The sequence below is a fragment of the Brassica napus genome, chromosome A6, assembly GCF_020379485.1.
Source record: "Brassica napus cultivar Da-Ae chromosome A6, Da-Ae, whole genome shotgun sequence".
Taxonomy (NCBI): Eukaryota; Viridiplantae; Streptophyta; class Magnoliopsida; order Brassicales; family Brassicaceae; genus Brassica; species Brassica napus.
Window position 1 is genome coordinate 17,990,210 of NC_063439.1, and position 20,226 is coordinate 18,010,435.

General features: G+C 36.5%; 3 protein-coding genes across 3 annotated transcripts; all 3 read left to right on the top strand.

Annotated features, from left to right (window-relative positions):
* Positions 1-795: 795 nt before the first annotated feature.
* On the top strand, positions 796-5,377 carry LOC106350343 (40S ribosomal protein S20-2-like). The gene is made up of 3 exons (XM_013790244.3): positions 796-983; positions 1,279-1,402; positions 5,272-5,377. Exons 1-3 carry the CDS (start codon positions 872-874, stop codon positions 5,375-5,377), a joined length of 342 nt encoding a protein of 113 aa, XP_013645698.1. The 5' UTR covers positions 796-871.
* LOC106347790 (structural maintenance of chromosomes protein 2-1) lies at positions 5,211-11,663 on the top strand. The gene is made up of 20 exons (XM_013787390.3): positions 5,211-5,706; positions 5,788-6,468; positions 6,572-6,715; positions 6,800-7,090; positions 7,167-7,352; positions 7,433-7,597; positions 7,677-7,736; positions 7,875-7,937; positions 8,384-8,475; positions 8,598-8,694; positions 8,834-8,950; positions 9,069-9,287; positions 9,474-9,614; positions 9,693-9,860; positions 10,175-10,359; positions 10,454-10,547; positions 10,627-10,715; positions 10,807-11,032; positions 11,114-11,188; positions 11,294-11,663. The coding sequence occupies exons 1-20, from the start codon at positions 5,389-5,391 to the stop codon at positions 11,408-11,410; spliced, it is 3,528 nt and encodes a 1,175-aa protein (XP_013642844.2). The 5' UTR covers positions 5,211-5,388; the 3' UTR covers positions 11,411-11,663.
* A 1,742-nt stretch (positions 11,664-13,405) lies between these two features.
* LOC106351800 (NADPH-dependent aldo-keto reductase, chloroplastic-like) lies at positions 13,406-19,306 on the top strand. The gene is made up of 5 exons (XM_013791539.3): positions 13,406-15,154; positions 15,498-15,673; positions 15,766-16,012; positions 16,091-16,270; positions 16,358-19,306. Exons 1-5 carry the CDS (start codon positions 15,035-15,037, stop codon positions 16,583-16,585), a joined length of 951 nt encoding a protein of 316 aa, XP_013646993.2. The 5' UTR covers positions 13,406-15,034; the 3' UTR covers positions 16,586-19,306.
* The last annotated feature ends 920 nt before the right edge of the window (positions 19,307-20,226 follow it).

Here is a 20,226-nt window from a genome sequence, read left to right on the forward strand (position 1 = left end):
GCTAATTTGACACCTTTAAATCCGGTTCGCCATTTCCATGGTTTTTGAATTTCAATTTTCAAATAAAGCTTCCGATGCTTGCATTATAATATGTGTAGAGTACAAGAATGTTTCTCACTAATTAGACACCCACTTGTACACTTGCCGCTCATGTGGAGGACCATAGTTGTAACCTTTACTATTTCGATGCTCAAACTTCAGAGCAACCTCCAAGATGCTACTTTAAAGTGTATCTAAACATTAGAAATTTGATTATAAATTATAACCTTTTTGTTGACAATAAAAATATAACCTTCTTTCGTTTTTATTATAAATTGGTATACATCAGTTTTTTGATATAAAAAAGAAAAATTGGTTTAGATAACCGGGCCGATTCATAAATTTGAATAATTGAGAATAAACACACTTCCTACACGTATAAAAGGACCGAAAAGACCCTGAAACGTGTGAAGTATTACGGCAACAAGAGAATCTTTCGGTGGGTTTACACAAACCTGGTAAAAAGGTAGACGGCACATTGTGTTCGGTTTTTATCACGTGAGCCACACTACAAAAAAAAATCTTACGTGTTCTTTCGGCTGACTTTCTGACTAAGGATTGAAATGGCAAATCATATCAGGTAACCTCTAACGGCTCAATTGTCTATATCGCTTATTATATAACCTTTGCTTTGGTGAATGACCCATGTAAATCTCTCAGGCTCAGACCAGTTAAGTTGGCTATAACTTAATGGCCTAAGGCCCAAATATAATTCATCTGAATGATTAGGCCTCACAAACCCGTAAGATAATTAGGGTTTTCATTCCAGGAGACTTTATATTTAAGGTTAAATTTTTTTCTTCCTGGAAGAAGAAAGAAAGAAGTTGAAAACATGGCTTATGCAGCAGTGAAGCCCCCGAAGGCTGGTTTGGAAGAGCCACTCGAGCAAATTCATAAGATCAGGATCACTCTCTCCTCCAAGAATGTGAAGAACCTTGAGAAAGGTTTTTATACATCTTTTCCTTTTTGATTTTGATGGCATAACTGTCTCATTTTAGCAATCACTTTCTTGTAATGGTTTTGATTTTGATCAGCTCGAAATTTTAGGGTTTATAGGGCTTAACTATTTTAATCGGTTTAAAAAATCTGGTAGAGGAATCAAAATAGCCGATCTAGGGTTTTGCAATTTAGGATTTAGGGTTTAGCAAAGGTTGTAGCTTTATTCGAATTGAATGAAATGGAAGATTTTTGGTCAGAACAGTGAAGGAGTGTTTTTGATGTCTTACTTGTTCCGTGTAGTGTGTGCTGATTTGGTTCGTGGAGCTAAGGACAAGAGACTGAGAACCAAGGGACCAGTAAGAATGCCCACCAAGGTTCTTAAGATCACTACCCGAAAGGCTCCTTGCACTACAAGAAAACAACGGTATTCTGACGGACGTTCCGACGGAAAATGAAATCTTCGGAAAATCCCGAGAAATTTCCGAGGATATTCCGAGGAAACACAAAATTTGGTTTCCTCGGAATTTCCTCGGAATATACCGACGGAATTCCGAGGAAATATCGTTTCGTCGGAATATTCTTATGGAATACCGAGGAAAATTGTATTCCTCGGAAAAAACCGATGAATTCCGAGGAAATATTATAGACGTTAGAGAGCTGTTGGGGGATTTTAAAAATTCCGAGGAAATTCCGACGAACTAGCCGTTGGCATCGGAATTCCGTCGGAATTTCCTCGGTCTGTCGGCAGGATTTCAACTATAAATACAAGCACCCCTCTTCCTCTTCATTCACTCCATATCTTCATCCTCCCTCTCACTCTCTTTACACACGAATTTGATTCATAAAAAACATGTCTTCTTCAAATTATTTTCGTTCTTGGATCGATCGACCTCATTTGGATCCAAACACGAGATTGCTTATGGAAGAATACCAACGAGGTATAACCGAATTCATGGGGTTAGTTCACCGACAACCGTAAGCAAAAACAGGTATATTAAGATGTCCTTGCTCTAATTGTAAAAATAAAAAGGTTATTAAAGAGTGGGATGTTTGGATTCATCTATATTTGAGTGGGTTTACACGAAGTTACAAAATTTGGTATCATCATGGGGAAACTGATTATGAACATGGTAGTACTAGCGAACCTCAGCCAGCGGTTAGATTAGAAGAACCAATTAGAACGGATGTAGATTATGGTGTAGGTACTGAGCAGATGGTAAATGATCATTTTAGAGGGGAAGATTTACCCAAGCCGAAGCTAGGAGATTTTATGATATGTTGGATGCTGGAAAGCAACCATTGTACGAAGGTTGCAGAGATGGTCATTCAGCTTTATCATCTGCTACAAGATTGATGGGCATTAAGACGGATTATAATTTGGCTGAAGACTGTGTGGATGCGATTGCTGATTATGTAAAAGGTATTCTACCCGAAGATAATGTAGCTCCTGGCTCATACTACGAGGTTCAGAAACTCGTAGCTGGTCTTGGTTTATCGTATCAGGTAATAGATGTATGCAGAGACAACTGCATGATTTATTGGAGGGCGGATGAACAGCGGGTTTCATGCAAATTTTGTGGAAAGCCTCGTTATAAAGATACGAGTGGAAGAGTTCCAGTGCCATATAAAAGGATGTGGTATTTGCCTTTGACGGAAAGGTTGCAGAGGTTGTATCTGTCTGAACGCACAACGCAACCAATGAGATGGCATGCGGAGCACTCAACAGATGGTGAGATCAGACATCCTTCAGATGCAAAAGCGTGGAAGCATTTCCAATCAAAGTATCCCGAGTTTGCGTATGAGAGAAAAAAATGTCTACTTTGGATTATGTACTGATGGTTTCAGCCCGTTTGGCAAGAGTGGAAGACAGTATTCTCTATGGCCAGTCATTCTTACACCATACAACCTACCCCCAAACTTGTGCTTGCGACGAGAGTTTTTGTTTCTCTCGATTCTCGTTCCCGGACCGTATGATGTACTCGGCCGTCGACAAGGGACATCCGACTTTCACTGACTTTCCTCTCGAGAAGCAGCATATGTGGTTTCGTCAGTTTGCGGTAAGTATTCAAATTTTTTACTTATATTTTCTATTTATTAAAACTATTTTTTTGTAAATATTAAACTATTTTCTATATTTACTAAACATTTTAAATATTATTAAAACTATTTTTTTAATTATTAAACTATTTTTTATTTATTAAAATTTTTTTTTGTAATTATTAAACTATTTTCTATATTTATTAAACTATTTTCTATATTTATTAAACATTTTAAATATTATTAAAACTATTGTTTTTAATTATTAAACTATTTTTTATTTATTAAAACTTTTTTTTGTAATTATTAAACTATTTTCTATATTTATTAAACTATTTTTTATTTATTAAAACTTTTTTTGTAATTATTAAACTATTTATATTTTTGTCCATAAAGTTATTAAAATATTTATTAAACTATTTCAGCAAGAATTCAACTGAAATTCCGATGATACGCTCTCTATCTATCACCATTTTGTCCATAAAGTTATGGACAACTATGGGAAGCAGATGTACGAGTGGAAGAAGAAGTGGGAAGCAAACAAGGTAGTTTTTAATTTATTAACAATTTTTAATTTATTAAACTATTTTTTAAATTATTAAACTATTTTTTTTAAAAAAAATTAAAAGATCCCAAAGTCGATGAACGACACGGTCTGGAAGAAGTTGTGTGCGCATTGGGATAAGGAAGAGACGAAAGAAACTTCTTCCACCAACTCCAACAACCGCAGGAGCGACCGTAAAGGGAAGGGCATCTACAAGCATAACTTGGGTGCTCAATCTATTGCCACTCTGGGGGATCGCATGGTAAGTTCAACCGTTTTTTCTTCAATTATTTAAGTTTCATAATTTTATTTTTTGTGCATTTCTTCAAATTTCTAATGTTTGTTTAATTTATTTTTTTTCAAGGCGGAAGAAAATGAGGGCGAGCCAGTTGATGATCTCGCCCTAATGAAAAGGGCGTATACCAACAAGAAGACCGGCCAGATTGATGATGGCCTTGTGAGGGGCGTGGTCGACCTGGTCCAAACTCAAGTGTATGACGAAGTGTCTCAGCTTCAAACCGATGATGACGATTCGACGGCTTCGACCAACTTGTCCCGGGTTCGAATCAACGAAATCGTTGAATCGGTAAGTTCTTTTTTTTTAAAGTTCAATTTATTTATTTCTTGATTTTTATTTTATCATCAATTTATATTATTTAAATTTGGTTATTTATATTTCAGTCGGTTCCAAAGAAGAAGAGACGTTTGGTCGGTTTGGGTCGTCGCTCCCGGTCGGCTGTTCCTTCTTCTGCACCACCGCCATATGTTGATCCAGAAGTTCTTACGGCTCAGCTGAAGGACAAGGATGATCGGATATCTGCGTTGGAGATCCAGATGGCAGCTCAACAGGCGGGCTATGAGACACGGAAGAAGCTGAACGAGCAGATGATGGAGATGATGAGGAGGATGTACCCAAACGAGGTGTTCTCGAACATTCAAGACCCGAAGTTTTTTTTTTTTTAACCAAAAACTCGGAATGTTTTATTTAACTTTGAATATTATCTACTATGTTTTCAATTTTAATTTTAATTTTAATTTTAAATTTTCGAATTTAAATTTCAAAAATTTAAATTTTTTTAAAAAAATAATTTTTTTAAAAAATTATTTTTTTCCGAAATTCCGAGGGAAAGAAGTTCCTCGGAATTTTCCGAGGGACATAAGTTCCTCGGAATTTTCCGAGGGAAGGAAGTTCCTCGGAATTTTCCGAGGGACAAAAGTTCCTCGGAATTTTCCGAGGGAAAGATGTTCCTCGGAATTTTCCGAGGACCATGTTCCTCGGAATTTCCCGATAAACATTCCGAGGAATATTTCGTCGAAACTTCCGAGGATTGGGCCATCGGAATTCCATCGAAATATTCCGAGGAAGGCGTCCCTCGGTATATTCCGAGGAACCTTCCGACGAACTTGGTGTCCTCGGAGTTTCCTCGGAATTTAGTTTCCTCAGAATTCCGTCGGAAATTTCCGACGGAATTCTGAAGAAATATGAATTTCCGAGGAGATATTTCCGATGACTTCTTTCGTCGGTATGTCCTCGGAATAGCGTTATTCCGACGACATACCGACGATTTTTGAAACCTTCTGAATCGTCTGGCGAGTTTGGGAACTTCAGTTTCCCGCTCTTTTTGCTCCCAAATCCAAAAACCCTCATTTCAAAATTCCAAATCTGCTCACCTAAAAAAAATTATCCACACACAAAAAAAAATTGATTGCAGATTCGTCTCTCGCAACGATTCAATTTACTGTAGTAACCTTCAATCTCCGACTCCGATTAAAGCGAAGTTCCATCTTGCTTCTGGGTTCCCAATTTGCTTCATTTAATCTGGGGGAAGATGCACATAAAGGAGATATGCCTCGAAGGTTTCAAATCATACGCGACGAGGACGGTCGTCTCTGGCTTTGATCCCCACTTCAACGCGATAACGGGTCTGAACGGATCGGGGAAATCGAACATCCTCGATTCCATCTGTTTCGTTCTGGGTATCACCAATCTCCAGCAGGTCCGAGCTGCTAATCTCCAGGAGCTCGTCTACAAGCAAGGCCAAGCTGGGATTACCAAGGCCACCGTCTCCGTTACCTTCGACAACTCCGAGAGACACAGAAGCCCTCTCGGCTACGAGGAGCATCCCGAGATCACTGTTACTCGACAAGTAGACTACTTTTCTTCTTCCCTCTGATTTTATCTTTCATTTGCTCTTACTCATAGTAACGTTTTGCTTTTGGTTTTGAAGATTGTGGTTGGTGGTCGGAACAAGTATTTGATAAATGGGAAGCTTGCGCAACCAAATCAAGTCCAGAATCTATTCCACTCGGTGCAGCTCAACGTCAACAACCCCCACTTTCTCATCATGCAAGGGCGTATCACCAAAGTCTTGAACATGAAGCCTCCCGAGATCCTCTCCATGCTCGAGGAAGCTGCTGGCACAAGAATGTACGAGAACAAGAAAGAGGCTGCACTGAAGACGCTTGAGAAAAAGCAAACCAAGGTTGATGAGATTAACAAGCTTCTGGATCATGAGATATTGCCGGCTTTAGAGAAACTGAGGAAGGAGAAAGCGCAGTACATGCAGTGGGCTAATGGCAACGCAGAGCTAGATCGACTGAAGAGGTTCTGTATTGCCTTTGAGTATGTTCAAGCAGAGAAGATTAGAGACAACGCTGTTCATGGGGTGGAAGCAATGAAGGCGAAGCTCACTAGTATTGACGAGGAAACTGAAAAGGCACATGAGGAAGTAAAGGGTATTGAGAAACAGATAGAGGATTTGACTCGGGCAAAGGAAGCCAGCATGGGAGGGGAAGTAAAAACTCTGTCCGAGAAAGTGGATTCGCTGTCTCAAGAGATGACACGTGAGTCATCTAAGCTTAATAATAAGGAGGACACCCTTCTGGGAGAAAAGGAGAATGCTGAAAAGGTTAGAGAGATGACGAAAATGTTTTTTTTTCTGGTTCCTGTTACAACTGTTACAAATTCTCAGCTATTTCTGACGTCTATAACTTCCTACTTGTTGTTGCTAGATTGTTCACAATATAGAAGAGTTGAAAAAATCCGTAAACGAGAGAGCCGCTGCTGTTAAGAAGTCTGAGGAAGGAGCGGCTGACCTAAAACGAAGATTCCAGGAACTCTCCACCACATTGGAAGAATCTGAAAAGGAGCACCAGGTAATACCACGAAATAACATATTGTTGTTTCTTACCAGATAATATTCTTTTGATTTATGTTAACTAGTCTCCCTTGGTTATTAGGGCGTACTAGCTGGTAAAAGTAGCGGAGATGAAGAGAAATGCCTAGAAGATCAACTACGGGATGGGAAGATTGCTGTTGGAACAGCAGAAACAGAGTTGAAACAGCTGAAAACCAAAATAGGACACTGCGAAAAGGAGCTAAAGGAGAGAAAATCTCAGTTAATGTCAAAACAGGATGAAGCCGTTGAAGTTGAGAATGAACTTGGTTCTAGAAAAGGTGATGTGGAACGTGTAAAAAAGATACTTGAATCTATTCCTATTAAAGAGGGTCAAATGGATGCATTGGAGAAGGTTAGCATGGTCATCTTAGTTGATTTCATCAATTTTTACATTTAAGTATACATCTCTAACTGAAATATTCGTTTAGGACCGTGGATCTGTACTTGAAGTTGTGCAAAGGCTGGAAGATAAAGTCCGTGGTTTATCAGCTCAATTAGCAAATGTTCAATTTTCATACCGCGATCCTGTGAGAAACTTTGACCGATCAAAGGTGAAAGGTGTGGTCGCAAAACTAATAAAAGTAAAAGACAGGAACTCAATGACAGCGTTGGAGGTAAATTGGGTATCTTATCACTACACAATACGCATTGTTGGATTTTAATATTCTCAAGTCACTCTGCTTCTTGTTTTCAGGTTACTGCTGGTGGAAAGTTGTATAATGTTGTTGTGGACTCAGAAGAAACTGGTAAACAGCTCCTTCAAAATGGAGCTCTTAGGAGAAGAGTTACAATTATACCTCTGAACAAAATTCAATCTTACGTTGTTCAGCCTAGAGTGCAGCAAGCGACTGCTAGATTGGTATGTGGATTTTTTATATGGTATTTCCATATTTAATTTCATTTTTTTGGTTCCTTGCTAATTTTCCATTTATTTTCAGGTTGGGAAGGATAATGCAGAACTGGCACTTTCTTTAGTCGGTTATAGCCAGGATATAAAGGTATCTGATATGTAATTCTCGTTATATCAAGTTTTCAAGAGTATCATAATGTCCATGGCTGATAATCTTCCACTTCATTCATGAGCTCTGATAAATGAGTTTCAACTTCTGTTTTGATCGAATCATGGTCTTTTGCAGAATGCTATGGAGTATGTTTTTGGCTCCACTTTTGTTTGCAAAACTACTGATGCCGCAAAGGAAGTAAGTCTTTACCACGCATTTAGAATTATAGTGGTGTTGCAGCGGCTTCATATAATTTTTGACTTTACGTGGAATATGCATTGCGTAGATTATTTCATTTGTCTGAGCTATTTTTCTAGTTACCTTATATGCATTTGTAGCTCAGCCTTCGGTATATAGATTGTTAAAGCTATCTCTGATCATTAAAGCTAAGTGAAACACATGATATATGTCAAAATTTTAAACACCATGTACTCTCTTTATATTGATGGAATGTACATTGTATGGCCTTTTTGGATCTGGTTCTAGCAGTTGGAGAGTACTCTTGACGGATCAGATCTGATAACCGATTCTAAACTTTTATTGGTTATAATTCCAACATCTACTGTACCTTATTTCTTGTCTCATTGTCTTCGCTACTCTTTAGTGTTCAATCTATGCCCTGCCCCTCATTGTTTCTTCTGCAGGTTGCTTTCAATAGGGATATTCGAACTCCAAGTGTCACTCTTGAAGGTGATATTTTCCAGCCCAGTGGTCTTCTCACTGGTGGGAGTCGCAAGTATGTTTTTCTTTCTTGGAGTCTTAGATCTCTTACGAGACTTGATTTCTCATGGATGTGGTTCAGAAATGCGTAAACTCAAAGATAAAAGCATTATTTTCTTATATATTCCTTTGCCTTAGGGGTGGAGGTGATCTCCTTAGGCAACTTCATGACCTGGCAGAAGCCGAATCAGAATTACAAGGACACCAGAGGAGGTTAGCTGACATTGAAGCACAGGTAAACCCTTAATCTATTTTTCCGCCGAGATAGAACTTTATAATGCTATCTGATTGCTCTCTTTTAGCTCCTCATGTCACAGTAATAAAGTGTTTTCAGTACTTCAAACTTTAATTGCTTGTTTATCTTGACATCTCAGATCAAAGAGCTTCAGCCCCTTCAAAAGAAATTCACAGATGTTAAAGCACAGTTGGAGCTAAAAACGTATGAATTGTCCTTATTCCTGAAAAGGGCTGAACAGAATGAGCATCACAAGGTTTATATCTCCGTCTTCTATCTATATCTTAAACTAAATTATCTGTTTCGTATTGTCTTTTATTCATACTTGAGCCACATATTTACACTTTCGATCCCGCCTACCTATCTATATATAGCTTGGCGAAGCAGTACAAAAACTTGAAGTAGAGCTTGAAGAAACGAGATCCCAAATTAAAGAGAAGGAACTGGCTTACAATAATTGTGTTGATGCTGTCTCCACATTAGAGAAATCCATCAAAGACCATGACAAAAACAGAGAGGGAAGACTCAAAGGTTTGGAAAAAAATATTAAGACCATTAAAGCTCAGATGCAGGCAGCTTCCAAAGATTTAAAGGTATTCTAGATTTTTCAGTCAAGTACTTATACGCCACTGAACTACTTGAATCATAATTTCTTTTATTGTCCCGAATTATCCAAATTTATCACGGAAACATTGCCTTCTGAGTTTTCGGAGATTTTCATAAAATCTTTGGCACTTCCAAAACTCGCTGTAACGTTCTGTGGTTCTTCATGCATACAGAGTCATGAAAATGAAAAAGAAAAACTTGTGATGGAGGAAGAAGCGATGGTTCAGGAACAATCGTCCTTGGAAAGCCAGTTAGCTTCATTGAAAGCCCAGATTACCACTCTGACTACGGAAGTAGACGAGCAGCGGGCCAAGGTGATTATAGTCACTACTCTTGGTTAGATTTGTTGATAATGAGGAAATATATCATGTTAAGATATGATTCCTCTGCAGGTTGATGCCTTACAGAAGATTCATGATGAGTCTCTTGCCGAGCTCAAGTTAATACATGCAAAGATGAAGGAATGCGATACACAGATAAGTAGTTTTGTCACTGAGCAGGAAAAATGTCTACAGAAGCTTACTGACATGAAGCTTGAGAAAAAGAAGCTGGAAAATGAGGTTTTTTTCTAACCTGCATTGGTTTATGCTTTTTTTATGGAAGTGCTATTCGTCCTATCCCTTGTTCCTTTTTAATGTTTTGTATTTGCCTTAAGCTTCTTAATGGGTAAGAAACATTTATCAATTTAAGAGGGTATGCTGATTGAAGTGGAACTGAATATAAAATTAAAACTTCTGGTAACTTGATTATGATATAAAGAGGATAAAGTTGGTTTTGTTCGTAAGAATTTCTACAATGATTTTTAGTTTATTGTAACTTCTACATGTCGAGTGATATACTTTCCATGAGAACTCTCTCCAAATATATTTTATAGGTGGTAAGGATGGAGACGGATCATAAAGACTGCTCAGTGAAAGTCGACAAGCTCGTTGAGAAGCATACATGGATAGCATCTGAAAAGCAGCTTTTTGGAAAAGGAGGGACAGATTATGATTTTGAATCTTGTAATCCGTACGTAGCTAGAGAAAAGCTCGATAAGCTCCAGTCAGATCAGTCAAGGTATGTGTAACATGTATCTATACTAATCTTCACATTCTGGGAGTGCAACATAATAATCTTCTTCTGTTGCTGGTTATTCATTATCTTCATAAAGCTTGGAAAAAAGAGTGAACAAGAAGGTTATGGCTATGTTCGAGAAAGCAGAAGATGAATACAATGCGCTGATATCGAAGAAAAATACGATTGAGGTTAGTTACTGAGTGATGAGTGCCTGCTGTATTTCAATAGCTTCGTGTGCAAATCACTAATGGAACTTTTATTCACTAGAATGACAAATCCAAAATCACGAAAGTGATTGAGGAGCTCGACGAGAAGAAAAAAGAAACCCTGAAAGTTACATGGGTTAAGGTTAACCAGTAAGTTGCCTCCTTTTTTCCAACAATGAGTCTATTGTATCCCTTTCCATATCTTTTTCTGATGTGTATCTTTGTTAAATCATATGTTTAGGGATTTCGGATCAATTTTTTCAACTCTATTACCTGGTACCATGGCAAAGCTAGAACCTCCTGAAGGCGGTACTTTCCTTGATGGTCTCGAGGTGCGTGTTGCCTTTGGTAAAGTATGGAAGCAGTCTTTGTCTGAACTCAGCGGAGGGCAAAGGTCCCTTCTTGCGCTATCATTAATCTTGGCATTGCTTCTCTTCAAACCTGCTCCTCTTTATATATTAGACGAGGTATATCTTTTGCTTTTTCAATTTCAGATTTCTCAGCAAGTGAAAAAAGAGAAACATTCATGATTTTGTATTATTTGTCAGGTTGATGCAGCTCTTGATCTCAGCCACACACAGAACATAGGAAGAATGATAAAAGCTCATTTCCCTCACTCACAGGTCAAATCTCCATCTCAACCCTTTACTTAATCATATGTTGTCTACTTTAAATCCAATGTTTGGTCTCAAAACTGTCTCTGCTTCTGAAACCTCATTTTTCAACAGTTTATCGTGGTTTCGCTGAAGGAAGGAATGTTCAACAATGCCAATGTTCTTTTCCGGACAAAGTTCGTGGATGGAGTTTCTACAGTCCAGAGGACAGTAACAAAGCAGACCAAGTGATCAATCTCTGCTTATACCTCAATTGAATCATCAGCAAACAAGTATCCACCACTGCTCGGAACGTTTTCATTGTCCATAATTTATCTTTATGTTTCGTATTGCTCTTTGCTGTGAAGAGATACTCGGTTTAGATGTTTGTCTTAATGAGATTCAAAGCTGGTTCGGTTTTTTTATCGGTTCTGTTTGTTTTGTAACAGATGTTTCTTTGTAGCTGAACGGTATTGATGTTATATTTACGAGTGAAGAAACAGTATAATCAGGTTTTAGTATTAAACAAGTAGAGATTGTAGTATAAACAGAGCATTCATACTTTTTTCTACTTTTCAAAGAAGTGAAAGTAATGCCTCAGGGTGAAAAATGAGAAATCTCATGCAGGTTCTGGTCGGATCTTTCGGAAACATCCAAAACTTTCTACTCTCTCGCAGATACTCACGCATGGGGATCTTCTTAGCCGATGCAACTCTAGCACATATCTCTTCATTCATGGATACTACTTGCTGCCATGTCAGAAAATCAAGTCATTGTCCAGGCATTTTTCACTATCTTACAACAAACGCATGAGAAGATTTCTATGAATACATAACAAATCTTAGAGTCATTCACAATTATATCAAAACGGATCTTCAAGATATTCAAGATCCTTCTCTGAAGCAGACTAAAGTGATCTCTGCTTATACCTCAACCGAATCATTTGAAGTACAAATCACTAATCCAGCTTTTGCAAGCTCATTCAGATTTTTAGCAACTTTTTTTTATTTGTGGATCCATTGTCCTTGCTCTTTTCTGGCATTTTTTTTTGTAATTAAAGAAAATCATTTCAATGTTCGCGTCCGAAGACTAAGGAAAATAAAACCGAAATAGAACAATTTGCAACCAATAGGTGCGAAACAGAGATAAAGCTCCTAAATAAATCCAAGGAGAAAAGGTAAGGGCTGATATACTGCGAACGTCATCACCAAACGGTGTGTCTTGGTCACAGCAATAGCCGAGCTGGATAAGAGGTTGCTAAAGCTTCTCGTTAATGTGAAAAGATTCGGTTTAAGTAAATAATAATGCAAACCACTTATGATGGTGGTCTAATAGGATTCAATGCCGGTTCGGTTTTCTTTAATGTTCGGTCTGTTTGTATCAGTTAGGGGTTTACTACAAATGTTTATTTATAGCTGAAAAGAACTTCTGTGAGTTGGTTTTTATTGGTATGGTTAGGTTGATTAACGAGAAATACGATAGATTTATTTTTGTTTATTTTTATATAGCAATAACTACTATCACATCGTGATGCTCACAGATTAACAAGAAACCATAAAACTAATTTTAATTCATGGTTTGATTATTTTTACCTGTTTTTCTCTATAAAATATATCCAACTCAAACTACTTACAATGCATTTTGTAATGCTGATATTTATGTTCCAACCACCATAAATTAATTCTATTAGCAACCAACGGAAAGGTGCATTTGATCTAATTTTGTTTCAGTTTATTTTTAAGATAATTATTCAACATATATCATGCATGAGTCACTGAAATTATCACATAAGTAGCAAAAGAAATGGATTAAATAATTTAAAGCAGAGACACATTTTGTGATTCGAATTAATGTACACTTGAGACGTCAAACGGTTGATGAAAATTTTGATAAAATTAAATTGGTAGTAAGCGGTAGTTGACATTTAATTCAATTTACAAAGCAAATATTTATATTAATATGACTGCGAATTCCAAATAAAACAATAAATCACATTGGTAAGGATCCTGTGGGCCAATTGTCATACTCACGGGTTTGACGCCAGGCGGAGGCGAACTGCCCATTCTGTCACCAAATGCGGTACTGGGTGTTGGGCCTTGTCCCCAACCCAGATAAAAGCCCTCTCGGATGAAGTGGACCGATGCCTAACCGGACCCAGGGGAATGATCCACGTATGTGGAGAACCCCTGGATTATCAAAAAAAAAAAACAATAAATCACATGGAAAAGATTTGTGAAATCTTCTGGCGGTGCACTAGAAATGCAGGAACATGACTGTCTTTAGTTGTAAAATACTACAAGAACCAACATTGCATTGAATATGTCAACGCTTAAGTCATATGTAATTTAGTTAGTAAGCCAACGTCGATTGCATGCGGTCACCTTCGAGTTGACTTCCATTATATCAACTATTTTATGTAAATCAAATCATTGACAACTATTTTATGTCAAACCGCCCTTTCTAACATATATTATTATTATATCATCATTGAAACGAATATTCTTTCCTACAAAACGCCTCTTCAAATGTGGATGAGATTCTGATAGTATATGATTCATAATATCACAATCTGTTCCTGCTGATTCTTAATATTTGAAGTATATCATATCTTTGAGTGTTACGTTAAAACAACTTGGAAAGTAAGAGTATGATTAACCCGGATTTTTAATTTAGAATTTTTAATTCATAACACTTTTTTGTTTTTTATACACTTTTCGATTAAAAATCGGTATTTATATCTCTTATTTAAGAGCCGGCTCTTAGCTTTCTTAGTTAAAAGCTAAGAAACAGTTCTTAATCGAAGTTAAGAACTCCATCCTAAAAACTAATCATGGTCTAAGAATCACGCTGGCTTAACTAAAAACTAAAACATAACTACTAATTCATGGTTACTTTTATGACACAGACAAAAGTTAAGATTCAAATGTTTCTACTGTGATTTCAATCATAATTAATTATTATTAATGTTGTAAACTGTAAAAATAAACAGTATGTTATTAGTCTGATATATTATATTATGAAAAAGGAAAGATAACATGTATGATTTATGATTTCTGTTATGAAAAAAGAAAGATAACATATACTGTATGATTTATGAAATGGTTTGTGAAACAATTGGAATATTTTCTTAAGAAAATGTTTAAATTAACACTAATTCATTTCGATTAATTACTAGACTAACACCAATAAAAGCTTACTAAATATCCCATGTTTTTGGTTAAATACATAATATCCAATAAAATCAGAAATAAACCAGTAATACAATAACGAGTTTGTCTGTGTCATAATTAATTTTCTCTATTGTTGGTAACACTCACAATAGAGGAACTATATCTGGAAATATTACTTGTCATTTACCACTCAAATATTATTAGGCCGTTGCTTCGTTTAGAAGTCATATAGTATGAGTTAAGATTAAACATTCGCAAGCAATTAGCTTGTAAACTTTCCAATAAACCAAGTTGCAGAATAAAAATGTAAGAACAACCATATTTTGGGAAACACTCAAAACACTAATGAGGAAATTTATTGAGGAGACAAGATATCATCTTGAGGTTTGAGAGATGAGGATTTGGGTAGGCTAAGAAAATCCCAGAAGACATGGAAAACTCTCATGCTTCGATACCTCCCTAGTCCCAGTTCCAAATTACATTTGACAATTTAAAACATTAAACTATCATAGAATACTCCATATATATATGTCATATTCTACATATAATAATTCATGTCATAAGGGAAACTGTTTTAGAAAGAATTTAAAAGTCAAGATCGTTGACCTTTTAATGGCCTATATAAACACATCATAGTTTCAACATTCAACAGACAGAAAAACATTGGGACTATAGAGAGAGAAGGAGAAACAAAAGTAAAAGAGACATGAGGAGTGACATGGCACGTCTCAGGTGTGGGAAGACGATTCCATTGCTCGGAATGGGGACTTATTGTCCTAAAAAAGATCAAGAGAGCACCATCTCAGCCGTTCATCAAGCCATCAAGGTTCATATTTCTCTCTTCTAAAATAATTTCATGTCTTTACTTTTAACTACAAAAAAAGTTTACCAAATTATCTTGTAATATAGTGTGTTTTTTTTCTTGCATATCACTTTCTATACCATCCCTTGATGAGTATAGTAGTTATCACTTGACGACCAAATATGATTAAATTTTATAGTAGTATAAAATCATAACTTGTTATACAAATTATCTACAAGTAATATAAAATAAATTAGAAAAACCAAAATACAGAAATGTTAGCTATTCCAATTTCAATAAAGAGTTTGTTAAGAACGTTGTTGTAACTTCTGATGTCTCATAAGCTTACTTCTTGGAATGGTGGCAGATAGGGTATAGACATTTTGACACGGCAAAGATATATGGATCAGAAGAAGCTCTAGGAACTGCATTGGGTCAAGCTATCTCTTGCGGATCTGTCCAAAGAGAAGATATCTTTGTCACTTCAAAGTTATGGTCTAGCGATCACCATGACCCAATCTCTGCCCTCACACAAACTCTTAAGTGAGTTTCTCTGGACAAACACAAACACTCTCCTACAGTACTATGAAGTTCGACATATCAATCTCATGACCATATTGTTTCTGACTTTATAGGACAATGGGGCTAGAGTATCTAGACAGTTACTTGGTGCATTGGCCAATAAAGCTAAAACCAGGAGTGAGTGAGCCTGTCCCCAAGGAAGACGAGTTTGAGAAACATTTGGGGATTGAAGAAACATGGCAAGGCATGGAGAGATGCTTGGAGATGGGTTTGTGTAGATCCATTGGTGTTAGCAACTTCTCTTCTAAAAAGATCTATGATCTCCTCGATTTTGCTTCTGTTTCTCCTTCAGTTAACCAGGTTTGTGTGCAACGCATTACAGATTTCTTGCTTCCTTTTAGCTAAATTGGGTAAACTAAGATTTTGTGTTATGTATAGGTGGAGATGCATCCATTGTGGAGACAAAGCAAACTAAGGGAAGTGTGTGAAGAGAACAAGATCCATGTAAGTGGATACTCACCACTTGGTGCGCCAGGGAATTGTTGGGGGTCAACAGCTGTGATTGAACATCCTGTAATCAAATCCATTGCCCTCAGGCATAATGCCACCCCAGCTCAGGTAACTCAAAACGTAAATATATAACTTGCTTTGGGGCTCTTTACCTTTTTTCTAAGAGCCATATCTAATTTATATCTAAACATGAAGGTGGCTTTAAGGTGGGGAATGTCAAAAGGGGCAAGTGTGATAGTGAAGAGTTTTAATGGAGCAAGAATGAGAGAAAACAAGAGAGCCTTAGAGATTAAATTGGATGATCAAGACTTGTTACTTATCGACCAATTGGAGGAGTGGAAGCTCATGAGAGGAGATTTCCTTGTTAATCAAACCACAAGCCCTTACAAATCCATTGAACAACTTTGGGACAATGAGATATAATTGATTAGGGCTTCACATTATTCCATCCAAAATGTAATTTCGTCTTCATATCTGTTGCTTATGATCATCCTTTTTCCTTTGGTATATAAAGTTTTTACAACATGATTGTTCTATAATATATCCTTAAAAAATAAAACTTATGTAACTTAGTAAAAGCTCTGCTGTTGTGTCACAAATACAATTATACATTGATGCATCCAGATTCTTGTAAACATAAGAACTACTATACGAGTATTTAAGACTGAAATTTGTATTTTGTTTTATTTGCAAACCTAGTTTCATGTTTAGTAATTCAACAATAGATGACATGGTGGTATTAGAAATATATTTTGTTTCGTTCTTTCGAAGATTGATAAAAATGAAATTACATGGCATAATCGAGAAATAGAAAATGTGGCTTTTCTATGGAAAGATAGCCACGAAGAGAGATCTTCAGATCTAGAAAATCTCCCAAAAACACTGTGTGCTGTTTTTAATCTTCCAAAACAACATGGCGTCGGCTAATATTTTTGTTTTGATAGATAATTAAAACTCATCATTTTCATTATGTCTAAATTCCAAACGACATACATTACTTTAAGCCGAGTGGAGTGACTATCGAGGTGAATTGATGTGTATTTTTTCAATTGAAGATTTTGTTGCAAACAAATAAAGAATTAGGTTTCTTTACAAAACATCCAAAAACAAAAAACAAATTCGATGAAAGAGTGTAATTATAAAGAAGTTTGTTTTAGAGCTCATCTCATATCATTCTTAATATATTGCAAATCTCTGTCTTAGTGACGACAACGTATTCTCTTTAACTTGCACATAGAAATTTTGAACTGAGAAAGGATGTCGAAGAGATGAACAGTAGATTTGATCTGCTCAAAGTATCGGTGCAGCAGGTTGATATGTGGTGGTTTTTGTGTTTAGTTATTCCAGAATTGAATAAAAAATGATATCCTTTCCATTGATCATTCTTTCACTGAATAAATCTTTACTTAGTTGTTACATTTTCTCAGTAGTTTTTGTATCAGCAGCACACTTTTTGTTTGTGTATATCTTGTATAAGTCGAGAGTCTGGATGCTATGTCCTTATAAGTTCATATGTAATAGACGTATAGTAATTCTATGTAGAGCAGTTTTTAAGCGTTATAAATTACAATATTGATCACTAACACATGAACAAAGATAATATTTTGTTTTCTATGCTGTCTATATCTCATTTCTAGTTGTATTATTCTTTCTAGTAAATTGTCTATTTTCCCATTTCTAATGTACCGTCATTCTTAAAAGTGAAACACAAATAGAAAACTAATCCTTTATATACTAAAGTGCAAGTCGCACGTCCAATCACATGGCACATGTTTTACAAAATCCATAAAATCAAAATGATAAAAAGTTTCTTTATCGTAAATATATCTGTAACTGTCAAGAAATACAAATTCCTATTTTTTTCTCAAAACTATCACACTATAACACGTTCAACAATGAATTATATAACTTCTCATCATCTTGACTGTCTCATCTTCTATATCCTATCAACTGGTTGTCTATAATTTCTGGGTCTTCTTCTTTATCATTTTTTATGTTGTCTTCCAGTGTTGCAAAGCACAGTGACAAAAGTTTATGATTATTTATTTCAAATTCATCTTCTCTATTCCTAAAAGGTATTCTATTTACTTCAAATTCATCTTCTCTATTCCTAATAATCACGTCTATGTAATCTCTTGGAGACATAGATTTCGTCTCTTTCTGATTCAAATTTACAAGGAAGGACTGGTGTGTTAAAGCAACGAGTTCAACAAGAAGAATCTGTTCTTTTTTTTGAGCATTAGTTTTGTTTGACACTAAATTGTTTTGTTTTAACTATTTGATTTCTAATTTCAGGAAGTGTTTGTCGTTGGAAGAGAAGCTTTCAAGAGAGTTCATGGACTCTGAACTTTCAACGTGCAATTGATAGGTAACCCACAATTTTTGTGGACATTTACATGATCTTTTTTTTTTGAGTAAACTTTGTAGATATCATATTCGCTATAAAATAAACATGAAGTAAACCAGAAAAACTTCAAACTAATATTTGAATCCACTAAACTAACTAAAATTAAAGAAAGTTTTAAAACTAATCTAATTTAATTTTATGTGTTTTGGTTAATCAGTAATAAGTGTGTCAATGGTTTGTTAATGTATACACATTACTTATGATAAATCAGAGCTATTTTGTACCAGCAATTTTAGTTATATATAACTGAAACTTGGTCTTACATGCAAGCGAAAATACACCCGTACGAAGTACGGGATCAATACTAGTGTAAGGTAAACCATATGTTTCACTTTGTGACATTGAGGTGCAGGCCTCATCTACTACGATTGCATCTTCGTAGAGACTAACAAACCATGAGTAATCTGATATAAACACTCGGCAACAAGTCCGAGGAATCATCTCTTTCCATAGGAAGAGGGAATGGTGGTAACCCATTAAGGAGCCAGATAATGGGTTAACCATAATCAACTTCTTAGTGGACCCTGATCCAACCGTTTGAAGGAACTTGGTGGACGACATCCGACCAAGCAAACCGCAAAATGACGAGACGGAGGATAGGCTGCCGGTGGAGAGTATTGGAGATAACTCCTATATTTATCTAGATAATGATGTATTCAGTTGTGTGTGTCCTTATCTACTTTAGACCTGATAGTTGTATAAATACAGGGCTATTGCCTTCATAATAGAACAACACAAATTACTACTTCATATCATTCTCATACGATTTCAAGGTATCAGAGCAAACAATCTGAAAACCCTATTTTTTTTTAAATTCGTGTTCCTTGATCTACAAGGAATATGACTGAAACTACATCTTCTGCATCTAATACGTCTCTGACGTCTCTACCTACTACCTCCTCTACCGAGTCTTCCGGTTTATACTATCTACATCCCTCTGACAATCCGGGGGCTCTAATCACATCGGTCTCGCTTCGTGGGGACAATTATTCAGAATGGGCGACAGAGCTTTCCAACTCCATACAAGCAAAGCAAAAGCTTGGTTTCTTAAAAGGAACAATTCCGAAACCATCAACAGAACCTGATCTATCTCGATGGCTTGCTATTAACTCTATGCTGGTTGGCTGGATTAGGACGTCGATAGACCCTAAGATACGATCGACGGTTTCCTTTGTACCTGAGGCAGACAAGCTTTGGGAAAACTTGCAGAGGCGATTCTCCGTCAGGAATGGGGTCCGAATTCATCAGCTACGTGACGAAATAAATACATGCCAGCAGCAAGGACAGACAGTAATTGAGTACTATGGACGTCTTACAAAGCTATGGGAGGAACTCGACAACATCAAGACTACCCGGGCGTGTTCATGTGATGCCTCCGCAGACATTAAGAAAGAGTGCGAAGAAATTCGTGTTCACAAGTTTTTGTTCGGACTTGATGAATCTCGATTCAGAAACATACGGTCTCAAATTATTGATGAAGATCCACTACCGGACATAAACAATGTCTACTCCAGAGTAATACGAGAAGAGCAACACAACAATACCGTGCGGTCGAAGGAACTTAAACCAGACGCTATAGGCTTCACCGCGCAAACTGAACTTCCTAAAACTGACTTACAACAAGCATCGGTTATATCTTTTCGACCTCGTGATCCTA

Excerpts from the sequence above, each read along its gene's own strand:
- LOC106350343 (XM_013790244.3), top strand. The coding sequence starts at position 872 with ATGGCTTATGCAGCAGTGAAGCCCCCGAAGGCTGGTTTGGAAGAGCCA. Across the intron at positions 984-1,278 it reads TGTGAAGAACCTTGAGAAAG|TGTGTGCTGATTTGGTTCGT; the intron begins GTTTTTATACAT and ends TGTTCCGTGTAG. Across the intron at positions 1,403-5,271 it reads TGCACTACAAGAAAACAACG|ATTCGTCTCTCGCAACGATT; the intron begins GTATTCTGACGG and ends AATTGATTGCAG.
- LOC106347790 (XM_013787390.3), top strand. The coding sequence starts at position 5,389 with ATGCACATAAAGGAGATATGCCTCGAAGGTTTCAAATCATACGCGACG. Across the intron at positions 5,707-5,787 it reads AGATCACTGTTACTCGACAA|ATTGTGGTTGGTGGTCGGAA; the intron begins GTAGACTACTTT and ends TTGGTTTTGAAG. Across the intron at positions 7,598-7,676 it reads AGCAAGCGACTGCTAGATTG|GTTGGGAAGGATAATGCAGA; the intron begins GTATGTGGATTT and ends ATTTATTTTCAG.
- LOC106351800 (XM_013791539.3), top strand. The coding sequence starts at position 15,035 with ATGAGGAGTGACATGGCACGTCTCAGGTGTGGGAAGACGATTCCATTG. Across the intron at positions 15,674-15,765 it reads GCCCTCACACAAACTCTTAA|GACAATGGGGCTAGAGTATC; the intron begins GTGAGTTTCTCT and ends CTGACTTTATAG. Across the intron at positions 16,013-16,090 it reads TTTCTCCTTCAGTTAACCAG|GTGGAGATGCATCCATTGTG; the intron begins GTTTGTGTGCAA and ends TGTTATGTATAG.